At 46.7% G+C, this 15,232-nt stretch overlaps 1 protein-coding gene across 8 annotated transcripts in view; it reads left to right on the top strand.

The window, feature by feature from the left end:
• The window catches only part of cep295 (centrosomal protein 295), a 142,690-nt gene that overhangs the window by 103,172 nt on the left and 24,286 nt on the right, over nt 1-15,232 (top strand). For all 8 annotated transcript variants that reach the window (XR_011935156.1, XM_072476437.1, XM_072476436.1 and 5 more), the window contains one exon: nt 3,844-4,015. Coding sequence is in view for 7 of the 8 variants with exons in the window: in XM_072476437.1 (XP_072332538.1) it covers nt 3,844-4,015 (172 nt within the window). In the remaining variant the exon portion in view is untranslated. The remainder of the gene's footprint in view (nt 1-3,843; nt 4,016-15,232) is intronic.

Here is a 15,232-nt window from a genome sequence, read left to right as displayed (position 1 = left end):
CCGTCTCCACGGTTACCCGAAGGGGGGCCACCGCTTCCTCGATTGCTCTGGAAAGATCTTCCGCCATCGACTGCCTTTGTTTATGGAACTCCCCCCACAAGGAATTCCATCAATTTCTCTGTTGGCCCCAGGAAAGGGGTCAACAGGGCCCCGCCATGTTTTTCCTCACCACGCGGCTCTGTCGAATCTGGTGTGGAACCTCCACTCGTCTTCTGCCTGGTTTTACCCCCTGTAAGCATCCCAACCAGAGGAGAGACCGGTAAGTAAAAATTCCTTCTGCTTTTCCCCCCAAATTATATCCATAAATTGCGCAGCTAGGGCCAAAAGCGCGATGTGCTCACTGCATCGCCGCAACCGAAAAGTCGCAAATAGCAGTTTTAAATTTTAATGTGATCTGATACTGACATGGAATGCCTGATCAAAGTTGTATGCTGGGTGAGAGTTGTCATGGGAGTGTCTCTTTAAGAAATGTTTTTGTCTTATCACATGACTTCAGTGATGTCATTGTGTGGGTGGAGCTGGACTGTGGCTCTTAGTTTTACTTTTGCTTTGAGTTTTAGACTTGTTTTGAGCTGCACAGATTGAAATAAGTGTCTCTCTATCTTCATTTTAAAAGCTGTTTCCAGACTGCTGATAACTTGGAGATAATTGTTTTCTGGAACAAATTCAAGCCTGCTGTTGGAAAGGGGAACAAGAGTATCAATAACAAGTCTTATACCAGTAAGAGTGCCATGTGCTGGGCCACACCTTTGAAAAGAGGTCTCTGGTTTTATTTGGATTTTGCTATTGAATTGGAACAGTTAAGGGGGAATTCATTTAAGGATTAATGCTAGGTTACTGTAGCTGTGTGGGGGCTTTATGTTTGCATGTTTATACAAATATTAACTAAATTCGTAGAATAAAGCTTGTTTTTTGATTAAAAGCGCCTAAGAACTCTGTTGAATAACACCTGAAAGGCAGGCTCTTGTGCTCATTGTAACGAAATTCAATAAACAGTTGGAGTTCAGATAAACTTCATGATATACTTGGAGTTTTCTAAACCCTGGCCCGTAACCGGGTACAATCTAACTCTAATGGTTGTTCCAATTTAAATATTTACAGCAGCAAGCTTTTTCTGAGTTTAAAAATAGAGGTTATTTGTTATCACACACTTGTTTTTAACAATAAATCAACATCTCACTCATCGCACGTGCACTGTCACACGCAGGAAGATTAACTACAGGTGAAGACAGAAAAATATAATTACAGATCGGGATTATTTCCATCTTTTTCATAGCACACCTACAGTTTCTTAGATGAGTTCATTCCCTTGGTTGGACTGAAGGTCTTGAAAAGCAGAGGATTCTCAATAAGCTCCCTGCAGTTGAATTTCCAGGAGGTCCTTTCACAACTTGAAGTTGCAACAGGTTGGGAAGGATCTTTCTATTTTTACTGTGTTGCTCTTCATTAGATTGCGTGTCTAGTTGATTTGCAGTTGGTGAAAGGGTTTCTCTGATGGAATTCTCTAAGCAGTTTCTACTGTTTTAAAAGCAGGCAGGAAGCATGGTTCAGCTCATCATGTAAATTGTACAGATTCAAAGTTTTTCAGTTGAAAGAAAGTTGATGTGTTGATTACACATCCTGTATTGACATTTGACACTTTGAAATTCATCCAGTGTAGCTTTGATGAGAGTAACCGTCATAATAGAGTGGAGGATTGATGGGATCCCTTTCACATTCGTCCAGCACATAGTTTCAATGTCTCTATTGTCCTTGGTGAAACAGAAAAGTGAAACAACTGGAATGCTACGGCTCTGTTGATCGCTGGTCCCATCCTTAAACACAGGGATGTATACATTTCTGAGATGGCTGCGAATGTCCATACTTAATTAGGTATTTGTGGGCAGCACGGTTTCTGCATCAGGGCGCCGAGGTCCCAGGTTCGATCCCGGCTCTGGATCACTGTCCGCGTGGAGTTTGCACGTTGTCCCTGTGGGTTTCGCCCTCACCACCCAAAGGTGTGCAAGTTAGGTGGATTGGCCACGCTAAATTGCCCCGTAATTAGAAAAAATGAATTGGGTACTATAAATTTATTTAAAAATTAATAAATTAGGTATTTGCTTGGGATACAGGACTGTCTGACCCAGCATACCAAAGGTCTGGTGATGTGCAGCGGTCATTTTAACAGACTATTTGTATTGAAAGTTGTAAAAGTATTGTCTGAAAGTTCATAATAAACTGGAACATGACAAATGTCATCCAAAAGATCTTTATCCTTTCATTTCATATAAAAGTTTGTTTAGAACCAAACTGGTTTCTATGCCAACTTTGGATTATTGGTTTAATTCAGTCCCTGGACTTCATTGCACAAGTTACTCGGGGTTGTGTCCCAGGCCCAACCATCTTCAGCTCATCGGTAACCCTTCCCTCCACCATCAGGTCAGAAGTCGGAATGTTTGCTGATGATTGTGTAATGATCAGCATTATTCACAACTCCTCAGATACTGAAGAACTTGTCCATATGCAGAAAGACCTGAAAAATATTCAGCCTAGGACTAATAAGTGGCAAGTAACATTCACACCCTACAAGTGCATGGAGATGACCATTTTCAACACACGTAATCTAACCATCTTCCCGTGACATTCAACAGAATTTACGTTGCTGAATCTCCCACTGTCAACATCTTGTGGGTTCCATTTGAGCAGAAACTGAACTGGACTAGCCATACAAACACTTGTGGCTGTAAGAGCAGATCAGAAACTGAGAATTCTGTGGCGGATAGCTCCCTTTCTGAATCGCAAAAGCCTGTCCACTGTCTACAAGGAACAAGACGTGTGGTGCATTTGCCTTGTGTTCGACAACATCCAGGACTAAGCTGCGAGTTCCCCTCGAAGCTTCGCGGTATTCCGAGTTGGAACAATATCACAGTTCCTTCACTGTTGCGCCAAAGTTCTGGAACTCTGCCCCGAACGGCACTGTGGCTAAACCTACATCACATCGATTGCAATGGTACAAGAAGGCAGCTCACGAGGGGAATTGGGGATGGGGTAAGAAATGCTAATTTAGCCAGCAATGCCCACATCCCATGAAAGAATAAATGAAATAACGTTCAGCTTCATCTTTTTAATGAGGAAAGGGATCAAGGAGTCAGTGAAAACTAGATCCTCAAGGCATCAATCTAATTTTTGGTCATCAACAAACAATGTGTTTTATGAGAGGTGCAGTGTCTGTTGGAGGAAGCAATCCTGTCAATCATGCATTGATCATGCTGCAACTTGACGTGAAGTGCTGAAATCCACCCTTGAAATGATGCAACTGAGGTAAAAATGTCCAACTGAAGAGGCTCAAAATTAAACCCTAAGAATTGGTTCAAAGAACAGGAGCTCTCAATAGGCATAAATTGAGTGGGAAAAGATTTTGAAATGACTACCATTGAAGGGTATGGAGGGTTATTTAAGGTTATTTGAATTGGTATGAGTATAACAAGTGTCTTTAATGGAAAGGATATTGCAACTTCCTTTACATACAGCTGTCTAAGACCTGCAAGAGATCTTCATCCTGATTTCAATTGTCATTTTCCTAAGGTGTGTAAGGAATGTTAAAAGTTCAAATGATTACGTGGTTGGATTATCTTTGTCCAACTTTATCTTCCTTCTTAGATCTCATGATTACAACTGGCAGAAGCTTCCATTAGTATGAACTTTTGCAGTTCAGAAGTGAGAAAGGTCTGATGTTCCTAATTTCGTAATCGCAAAATGTAGCAATGCTACTGATGCTTCAGCTTTCCTAAATTATCTTTAAAATGACTCATTTTGGAGAAAATTGGGAAGAACTGACGTAACATTTCTTTCAAATTGTTACAGAATTCATATGTGCTTGATACTAATGGCACCACGATAGATCAGCATTCTAATCTAGCCACAAGCTCAAAGATCAAGCCCTTCACTGACAGCATTGCATCCACTGTTGACCATGGAAGAACAGCTTGCAGTATAGATCAAAAGGAAGAATATATTCAGCAGGGTTATAATGTTGGTAAGTATCTGGGGAAAACCCACCAATTCGTTCCAATGTAATAATGTGCCTATTGGTATACCCAAATAGTTTTATGTTAAATGGTTCAGAAAATGTTATATTCCTGGTGAAATGTTTTGCAACATATTTTCAGCTCTACAATCCTGTTGTATGCAAAAACAATGGTCATATGTTGATACATAATAGGCAAATGACTTAGTGCAGTGCAACAGACTGCACCAAATCCTGGACATTTCTACACTTCCCTATGTAGTGCAACCAGAGTAGCTCAGACTTTGTATACAAATCTATGCTCCTAAAAATTGCCACTATTTGTGTGATAATAAATCACATCCCATACATCATTTCCCTATTCAACGCCACATGTCAACATTGAAGTTTGACTATACATTTGGATAAAGGATGCAGATCTACAAGAAGATAATGCTCAGTTTATCATTGTTTCCAGAAAATTCCAGTAATTTTAAAATGGATGTTCCTGCAACACATTAGGGCTATCTCACTTCCAGCTAGGCAAATTATGATTCATGAGCTATGCTGATGCATATTGAAGCCTAGAATGCTATGGTGTTCATTGAAATATAGTGTTAATGGTGAATAACCAGTTATCTTGCCATCATTGGATTATGCGATTTCCCCATACTATAGTTCTGAGTAGGTCTGGTAGCATATGTGGAGAGAAAAAATTGAGTTAATGATTCGAGTCCGTGAGATTATTCTTCAGAGCTAAGGATAGGTAAAAATGTGATGGATTATGTACCGTACAAAAGGGAGTGTAGCAGCTGGAGCAGAATAGAACGTCAGTGATTGATGGGAGCTAGGCGAGATTCAATAAAGATGTGTAGGTAATGCATAGGATGTGTTAATAGCAGGAGAAGGTGCTAGTAGTTGCACAAGGTAAGATATCAGAATGTGTTAATTGGAGAATAAACATCAGTGCTATGAAAGCAAAACTTAAGGGCAAGTAACAGATGGCCCAGTGGGGGAGGAAAGTGTGTTTCATTGGACAAAAGATGCTTTTAATATACTTTTTTAAAGGGTCAAGATAAAGAAAAGCCACAGTCAAAAATTGTTCAACTTAATGTTGAGTCCTGAGGGCTGTAACATGCCTAATCGGAAGATGTTTGTGTTAAGCTTCACTGAAGCATTGCAGAAAACTAAGGACATACATGTGGACATGAGAGCAAGATGCTGAGTTGAAATAGCAAGCAACAGAAAGGTTGGGGTCATGCTTGTGGGCTGAGAGAAGGTGTTCCGCAAAGTGGTCACCCAGTCAGTGTACAATCTCCCCAATGTAGAGGAGACTCCATTGGAAGCAATGAATACAACAGACTAAATTGAAAGAGGTGTGAATGAAATGTTGCCTCACCTGAAAGGAATGTTGGGGCTTTGAATGGAGAGCGAGGAGGTAAAGAGGCAGGATTGCACCTTCTGCAATTGACTGGGAAGGTGCTGTGGAAAGGGGTTGAGGAGTTGGAGGTGATGGAGCAGTGCACCAGGATGTCGTGGAGGGAGCCATCCATGTGGAATGCTGACAGGGGTTTGAGGGGAAGATATGTTTTGTGGTGGCATCATGCTGGAGTTGACAGAAATGGCGGAGGATAATCCTTTGAATGCGGAGGTTGGTGGTGTGGAAAATGTGGACAAGGAGGACCCTACCGCGGTTCTGGGAGGAAGGGGTGAGGGCAGAGCTGCGGGAAATGGGTTGAACCTGGTTGAGTGCCCTGTCAACCACAGGTGGGAGGAAACCTCAATTAAGGAAAAAGATAACATGTCCGACGTGGCACTTTGAAAGCTGGCATTATCAGAACAGACGCAACAGCGGCTGAGGAACTAGACGAATGGCATTGAGCCCTTGGAGCGTGTTGAGGGGCTGTGGTTGAGGTAGCTGTGGGAGTCAGTAGCCTTGTAATGAATATTGGTGGTCAATCTCTCAATGGAAATGGAGACTGAGAGATCATGAAAGGCGAGGGAAGTGTCGGAGATGGACCATGTGAAGATGAGAGAGGGGTGGAAATTGGAAGCAAAATCTAGAAATTCTTCCAGGTCCAGACCAGAGCATGAAATGGGACCCATACAGGCATTGATGTAGTAGAAAGAGTTGTGGTAGAGGGCCTGAGTAAGACTGGAACAGTCCTAAGTGTACTAAGTGCAAATCCTATTTTTAGTCTTGAGATCGTGACTCCTATACCAACTCACTGAATGTATGAAGCAAATTCCTTGAGATTGCATGCTTCATCTGGTAAGCTGTTAGAAATGATTCCGTATTTATTCAGTTTATCATATGCAACTGCAATATAAGTACCCTGACTACTTATGAGCCACTTGTTATTAGAGCTATTTCAAGAAACCCTGGCAATAAAACTAAATTTAGTAGCTTCAGCATTATTTCACCAAAAGCATTAATATCAAATGTAAATGTTTCAGCTTAATTATTCAGCTGTTTCCGAAGCTTCAAAATCACCAAAGCAATAATGATAAATATATGAATTTGGCTCCACTGAAATGTTAGAACGGGCTATGAATCTTTTCTCTGCACTCAAATTTACAAAAACGATCATCACAGCAAACTTTTATCTACCAATGCTACACTTCTATTGAAAGTCTGAACAGTACAGGGGGAGTTAGGTTAGTTTGGTTTAGCTTGGGCAGGAACAGCGGGGCAGCACGGGAGCAAATTGGATAGCACAATTGCTTCACAGCTCCAGGGTCCCAGGTTCGCTTCCGGCTTGGGTCACTGTGCGGAGTCTGCACATCCTCCCCGTGTGTGTGTGGGTTTCCTCCCACCGTCCAAAGATGTGCAGGTTAGGTGGATTGGCCATGATAAATTGCCCTTAGTGTCCAAAATTGCCCTTAGTGTTGGGTGGGGTTACTGGGGATAGGGTGGAGGTGTGGACCTTGGGTAGGGTGCTCTTTCCAAGAGCCGGTGCAGACTCGATGGGCCGAATGGCCTCCTTCACTAAATTCTATGAATAATGGAGAGGGGTGTTACGCACTGAATTATGTTTGTATTTGTATATTTTGTTATAAAACCTGCCTTAATAAAATATTTGTTTAAAAAAAGAAAGTCTGAACAGTACGCAATGGTTATCGTACAGCAATGGCTACATTCACCTTGCGTGTTTGTGTAACTGTAAAATCTGTAGAAAGGTCCACAGGCATTCAGGAACAAAATAAGAGGGAATATTGCACATAGATTGTGTTTTCTATTTGGACAGTTATAGATAGGAGGTGGGTTCATTTAAATAGCCCGGATTTCTCCTCGTCACCCATCGGAAAACGGAAACATTCTTCCCCCTTTATAAGTGATGGTATGTTTCCCAACCCCTCCATTTTGGTATGATCCAATTTTTTTATTGAAAGACAAGGGGCGGAATTCTCCGAAATGGAGGCAGAGTTCGCGCCGCCGTGAACGCCGTCGAGGTTCATGACAGCGCGAAACGGCCCCTATCCCGACCGATTCAGGGCCCGATAATGGGCTGGGAGTGGCGCTGCATCATTTACGCACGCCAGGCGTGGTTGCCGTCCTCTCAGAGTCCGCCCCGCAAGAAGATGTCTGACGGATCTTGCGGGGCTGCGGAAGAAAGGAGGTCCGCCTTCAGAGAGGACGGCCAGACGATCGGTGGGCACAGATTGCGGGCCAGACCCCATTTGAGGCCCCCCCCCAGTGTTCCCGCGCTGTTCCTGCCGGCAGCAACCAGGTGTGGACGGCGCCGGGGGGGAACCCGCCGTTTTGGGCAGGCCGCTCAGCCCATCCGGCACTGAGAATCGCGGGGGTACCGGTGAATCGCCATTTTGGCTGTCTCGGGCGATTCACTGGACCGCGCCGCACAAAACGCGATTGTGCCGATCTGGCCGCTTCCATGAATCGCGGGAGGGCGTCGGACCGGCGTGGCGGGAAAATTTGGCGACCCTGGCGATTCTCCAAACCGGCGCGGGAGCGGAGAATCGCACCCAAGGGATGGGATGAACTCAGAAGGTTAGTTTATTTACACCAGTCAAATGACCAGAGCGATGTTGATTCCTTTTCATTCATATGGTAGAAGAAAGGTAGAGAAAGAAAGATTTACAGGACAAAGACCACAGAAAATAATTATTGTTCCACCTGTTACGGGCGAGGGGTTTTCAGAACCCCAAAATGTATCATGGAGTTCAACCAACCTCACCCTTTAATGTATTTGTTGCTTTTCCTAGCACGCGGCTTTTTCCCGAGGTGTGGGATTACAATTATGGACACGTGGGTTTTTAAACATAAAACACTGTTTATTCCATGAACTCAACTTAACATCTCAAATAAACACTGGATCTCTTAACACCCCTTACTTCAATGATAACTCAGAAAATATTGCAACAGTAAGTAACTCCTTAAAATGTTCCTTCAAACTTCCAAGAGACTTAACACCTTTCAACAGTAGCACATCAGGTTAAAGGATATATATATTTTCTGTAGAATGGCAGAGACATATTAGCTTGGTTGCCTTCAGCTCCAGGCACTTTTAAACTGCTCTCAGCAAAACCAGCCAGGCACTTTCTAAGCTACAAAACCAAACTGCAAAACTTGCAGCTCTCTGGAAAAACACAGACACACAAACACTGCTTTTAAACAAACTAAAAACCTGCAAAATGGCTGAACTGAGCTGAGCTCCACCCACTCTATGACATCACTGTTTTCTTAAAGGTACATTGCTTAAACATCCAGTTCTTAAAGGCACTCTCGCATGACACACCCGAGTCCTGAATCAGAGTCCAGTGATTTATTATTTCGCAGAGGTCAGTAGGCTGTATTGATGCTGGATAATTCACTTCTGTAGAGCTGACTTCATGATGAGGTCGGCATGCAGAGATGATTCAGTCTTGTAGGGGAGGTACAAAGGTTCCAGTTGAAACACTATAGATGGGGCCAGGCCGTCAAACCTGGACAGTGCCCATCTTCTGTGTTGCTGCTATGAAGATGGAAAAATGGCTGACTGAACTTTGCAGCTCCAAAAGGCAATATTACTCGTTGCACCAGCCAGGGAGTCATGTAACATTACTCCCATCTCTCCACTTTGGCTTTGACAAAGGATAACTATCCCTTTGTCAAGGCCCAAGATTCTTTAAAATTCATTTACAGGATATGGGTGTTGCTGGCTACACACACCAGCATTTATTGCCATCCCTCATTGGATGGTGGTGAAATTCCTCCTTAAACCGCTGTAGGTACACACCGTGCTATAAGGGAGGGAATTCCAGGATTTTGACCCAGTGACAGTGAAGGAACAGTGATTATATTTCCAAGTCATCAGGATGGTGAATGACTTGGAGTGGTACAGGCTTGGTGTTCGCTTGTATCTGCTGCCCTTGTCCTTCTAGATGGTAGCAATCATGTGTTTGAAACTGGAAGACCTATCCTACAGACTAGCCAAATAACAACCTGACATGGTCATACTCAAGAGATTCCGATCTTGCACCCAATGTCCCAAGCTCCTCCCATCAGCATGCCTTGATCCACTAATAGGACAGGCCCTCCAGAGGTGACTGCACAGTGGTATACAGTTGGCAGCGTCAGATTTCATTTCAATTTAATTTCTTCCATTGATCTGTTTTTCCCTCACCGTTGTTCTCTCTCTCTCTCTCTCTCTCTCTCTCTCTCTCTCTCTCTCTCTCTCTCTCTCTCTCTCTCTCTCTCTCTCTCTCTCTCTCTCTCTCTCTCTCCCTCTCTCCCTCTCTCCCTCTCCCTCTCTCTCTCTCTAAAATTGAGGTGCCAACCTGATGAAAGTGCAACACGGGACAGATTCACATTCATTTCTCAGGTCCAAAAAAACAGGGGAAATCCAATCTGATCAACTATTTCCTGACCAGCCTACCCTCAAAGATTGGCAAAGTGGTAATAAAAATAAAGTGCTGGAAATAAACTCAGTAAGAAATCTTACAACACCAGGTTAAAGTCCAACAGGTTTGTTTCGATATCACTAGCTTTCGGAGCGCTGCTCCTTCCTCAGGTGAATGAAGAGGTATGTTCCAGAAACATATATATAGACAAATTCAAAGATGCCAGACAATGCTTGGGATGCAAGCATCAGCTGGTGATTAAATCTTTACAGACCCAGAGATAGGGTAACCCCAGGTTAAAGAGGTGTGAATTGTGTCAAGCCAGGACAGTTGGTAAGATTTTGCAGGCCAGATGGTGGGGAATGAATGTAATGCGACATGAATCCCAGGTCCCGGTTGAGGCCGCACTCATGTGTGCGGAACTTGGCTATAAGTTTCTGCTCGGCGATTCTGTGTTGGCGTGCGTCCTGAAGGCCGCCTTGGAGAACGCTTACCCGGGGATCAGAGGCTGAATGCCCTTGACTGCTAAGTGTTCCCCGACTGGAAGGGAACATTCCTGCCTGGTGATTGTCGCGCGATGTCCGTTCATTCGTTGTCGCAGCGTCTGCATGGTCTCGCCGATGTACCACACTTCGGGACATCCTTTCCTGCAGCGTATGAGGTAGACAACGTTGGCCGAGTCGCACGAGTATGTACCGCGTACCTAGTGGGTGGTGTTCTCACGTGTAATGGTGGTATCCATGTCGATGATCTGGCACGTCTTGCGGAGATTGTCATGGCAGGGTTGTGTGGTGTCATGATCACTGTTCTGAAGGCTGGGTAGTTTGCTGTAAACAATGGTTTGTTTGAGGCTGCGCGGTTGTTTGAAGGCAAGTAGTGGGGGTGTATGGAAAACCTTGGCAAGATGTTCATCTTCATCGATGACGTGTTGAAGGCTGTGAAGAAGATGTCGTAGTTTCTCTGCTCCGGGAAAGTACTGGACGGTGAAGGGTATTCTGTCGGTTGTGTCCCATGTTTGTCTTCTGAGGAGGTCGGTGCGGTTTTTTGCTGTGGCGCGTTGGAACTGTCGATCGATGAGTCGAGCGCCATATCACGTTCGTACAAGGGCATCTTTCAACGTCTGTAGATGTCTGTTACGCTCCTCCTAGTTTGAGCAGATCCTGTGTATACGGAGAGCTTGTCCATAGGGGATGGCTTCTTCAATGTGTTTAGGGTGGAAGCTGGAGACGTGGAGCATCGTGAGGTTAAAAAACTCAGCAGGCCTGACAGCATCAGTGGAGCATGAGCCACAGTTAACATTGAAGAGCTGAAGAGAGGCAAAAATGTGTTGGGTTTTATGCAGTTATAAAAATGGAAAGGTCAGGTGGAGCAAAAAGGGAACACAGGAATAGGTTCAAGGCCAGGGGAGATTAATTTACAAAATTGTCTCGGAACAAAAGGCCAATAGAGTGGGAATGGTAGCAATAAAGGAAAAAAGCATTGGTCTGGAGTAGGTGCAAATAGCAGAGCAACGGTCGGCGCTTTCTGAAAGCAAAATAGCAGAATGTGAAACATTTGTAAAACCGCTATCCTAACTATATTGTATTGTATTCTATTTTTAAAAAAAATATGTTTATTAAGAATTTTTAAACAATTTTCAACCATACAAACAACCCCCCCCTCGTAACAAAGCTCGCATAGCAAGACATGAACATGGCAAGTCAATATGATACAGAACTTTGTACCTTGGATTCCTCCCGTACATATCAGTTTTCCGGATCGTTCATTTATTTTCTTGCTCAAATGCCCCCCAGAAAAAAAAAACCTCCCCCCCCCCCCCCCCCCTCCCGCCCCCCGGGCTGCTGCTGCTGTCCGACCTTCATCTAACGCTCTGCGAGATAGTCTAGGAACGGTTACCATCGCCTGTAGAACCCCTGCGCAGACCCCCTCAAGGCAAACTTTATCCTCTCCAACTTGATAAACCCTGCCATATCATTTATCCAGGCCTCCACGCTGGGGGGCTTTGCCTCTTTCCACATTAACAAATCCTTCGCTGGGCTACTAGGGACGCAAAGGCCAGAATGCCGGCCTCTTTCGCCTCCTGCACTCCCGGCTCGTCCGCTACTCCAAATAGTGCTAGCCCCCAGCTTGGCTTGACCCGGACTTTCACCACCTTAGATACTGTTCTCGCAACTCCCCTCCAAAACCCCTCCAGTGCCGGGCATGACCAAAACATATGGACATGGTTCGCCGGGCTTCCTGAGCACCTCCCACATCTGTCCTCCACCCCAAAGAACCTACTCCGCCTCGCCCCCGTCATATGCGCTCTATGAACTACCTTAAACAGTATCAGGCTAAGCCTGGCACATGAGGAAGACGAATGAACCCTACTTAGGGCGTCAGCCCATAGCCCCTCCTCAATCTCCTCCCCCAGCTCCTCTTCCCATTTACCCTTCAGCTCCTCTACCAAAGCCTCCCCCTCTTCTTTCATCTCCTGGTATATCGTCGACACCTTGCCCTCTCTGACCCATACGCCCAAAATCACCCTGTCTTGAATCCCCTGTGCCTGGAGCAGCGGGAATTCCCTCACCTGCTGCCTCACAAACGCCCTCACTTGCATGTACCTGAAAGCGTTTCCCGGGGGTAGCCCAAACTTCTCCAGCGCCCCTAAGCTCGCAAACGTCCCATCAATGAACAGGTCCCCCATTCTTCTAATCCCTGCCCTATGCCAGCTCTGAAACCCCCCCCCGTCCATCTTTCCTGGGACAAACTGATGGTTGTCTCTGATCGGGGACCACACCGAGGCTCCCATCGCACCCTTGTGCCGTCTCCACTGCCCCCAGATCTTTAGCGTTGCCGCCACCACCGGGTTCGTGGTGTACCTTGTCGGCGAGAGCGGCAACGGTGCCGTCACCAGCGCCCTCAGGCTCGTTCCTTTGCAGGACACCATCTCCAACCTCTTCCATGCCGCCCCCTCTCCCTCCATCACCCACTTATGGATCATCGCCACGTTGGCTGCCCAATAGTAGCCACCCAGATTTGGCAACGCCAGCCCTCCTCTATCCCTACTACGCTCCAGGAACCCCCTCCTTACCCTCGGGGTCATACTCGCCCACACAAAGCCCATAATGTTCCTGCCTACCCTCTTTAAAAAATTTTTTTAAAAATGCCTTGGTGATCACAATTGGAAGGCATTGAAATACAAAAAGAAACCTCGGAAGGACCACAATTTTAATCGACTGTACCCTGCCCACTAGCGAGAGTGGCAACATGTCCCACCGTTTAAAGTCCTCCTCCATCTGCTCCACCAGCCTCGTTAAGTTTGTGCAGGGCCCCCCAGCTCCTAGCTACCTGGATTCCCAAGTATCGAAAGCTCCTATCCGCCCTCCTCAGCGGTAGGTCGTCTATCCCTCTTCCCTGATCCCCCGGATGCACCACAAAGAGCTCGCTCTTCCCTACATTGAGCTAATAGCCCGAGAAGTCCCCAAACTCCCTTAGGATCTGCATGACCTCCACCATCCCCTCCACTGGGTCTGCCACATACAGCAACAGGTCGTTTGCATACAGCGACACTCGATGCTCCTCTCCCCCTCGGACCACCCCCCTCCATTTCCCAAACTCCCTTAATGCCATGGCCAAAGGTTCAATTGCTAGTGCAAACAACAAGGAGGACAGGGGGCACCCCTTCCTCGTCCCTCGATACAGCCGAAAATAGTCCGACCTCCGCCGATTCGTAACCACACTCGCCACCGGGGCTCTATATAGGAGTTTAACCCAACTGATAAACCCTTCTCCAAACCCAAACCTCCGCAACACTTCCCAGAGATATTCCCACTCTACTCGGTCAAAGGCCTTCTCCGCTTCCATAGCTGCCACTATCTCCGCCTCTCCCTCCACCGATGGCATCATTATCACATTTAGGAGCCTTCGCACATTGGTATTTAGCTGCCTACTCTTTACGAATCCCGTCTGGGTCCTCGGGAATCACCCCCGGGACACGGTCCTCAATCCTTGTAGCCAACATTTTTGCCAGCAATGTAGCATCTACGTTGAGGAGCGAGATCGGTCTATACGACCCGCATTGCAGTGGGTCCTTATCCCGCTTCAGGATCAAAGAGATCGTCGCCTACGACATTGTCGGACATTGCTTCTTTGAAGGTCCTTACCAGCAACGGGGCTAACATGTCTACATACTTCCTATAGAACTCCACTGGGAACCCATCTCTCTTCTCCCTATGAGCCCTGATGGAGATGAACTCTCCCCTGACCACCGCCTTCAGCGCCTCCCATACTACTCCCACCTGCACCTCCCCGTTGTCGTTGGCCTCCAGGTACCTTTCGATGCACCCTCCCACACACTTCCACGTCTGCCAACAGTCCCACATCCAACCGCCACAACGGGCATTGGTCCCTCTCCTCCCCCAGCTCTAGCTCCACCCAATGGGGGGCGTGGTCTGAAATGGCTATGGCCGATACTCCATTCCCTCCACTTTCGGGATCGATGCCCTGCCCAGAACAAAAAAATCTATCCGGGAGTAGGCCTTATGTACATGGGAGAAAAAAGAAAATTCTCTGGCCTAAGGCCTGGCAAATCTCCACGGATCTACTCCCCCCATCTGATCCATAAGCCCCCTGAGCACCTTGGCCGCAGCCGGCCTCTTCCCCGTCCTAGATCTGGAACGATCTAATGCTGGGTCCAACACCGTGTTGAAATCCCCACCCATTATCAAGCTCCCTACCTCCAAGTCCGGAATACGCCCCAACATCCGTTTCATGAATCCAGCATCGTCCCAGTTCGGGGCGTATACATTTACCAATACCAACCCCGTCCCCTGCAACCTACCGCTCACCATAACGTATCGGCCTCCATTGTCGTCTGCTATGTTCTTGGCCTCAAACGACACCCGCTTCCCCACCAGTATTGCCACCCCTCTATTCTTCGCATCCAGGCCCGAATGGAACACCTGTCTTACCCATCCCTTCCTTAACCTGACCTGATCTGCAACCTTCGGATGTGTCTCCTGAAGCATGACCACGTCTGCCTTCAGTCCCTTCAAGTGCGCGAACACTCGGGCCCTCTTAACCGACCCATTTAGGCCTCTCACATTCCACGTGGTCAGCGGGATTGGGGGGCTACCCCCCCCCCCCCCCCCCCCCCCCCCCTCTCCCTGCCGACTAGCCATCCCCTATCTTAGGCCAGTCCTGTGCCCTCATCTCCCGCACCCTCCAGTCCCCCAGACGGGGAACCCCCGCCCCGCCCACCTCTTCCATTTTCAGTTCCCCCTCGGCCAGTGCAGCAGCTGACCCTGGCTTCCCCCGCCTTCCCGTTGATCTCCCCCGTGTGGGAATCTCTCCTCCTCCTTGCATTCCTCCATTCCCCCCCCCCCCCCCCTAGCGTGGGAAAAAGCCCGCGCTTTCCTGAGCCAG

Source organism: Scyliorhinus torazame, chromosome 15, assembly GCF_047496885.1.
Source record: "Scyliorhinus torazame isolate Kashiwa2021f chromosome 15, sScyTor2.1, whole genome shotgun sequence".
NCBI lineage: Eukaryota > Metazoa > Chordata > Chondrichthyes > Carcharhiniformes > Scyliorhinidae > Scyliorhinus > Scyliorhinus torazame.
The sequence above is the reverse complement of the archived record's forward strand: the minus strand, read 5'-3'. Positions and strand labels throughout refer to the sequence as shown.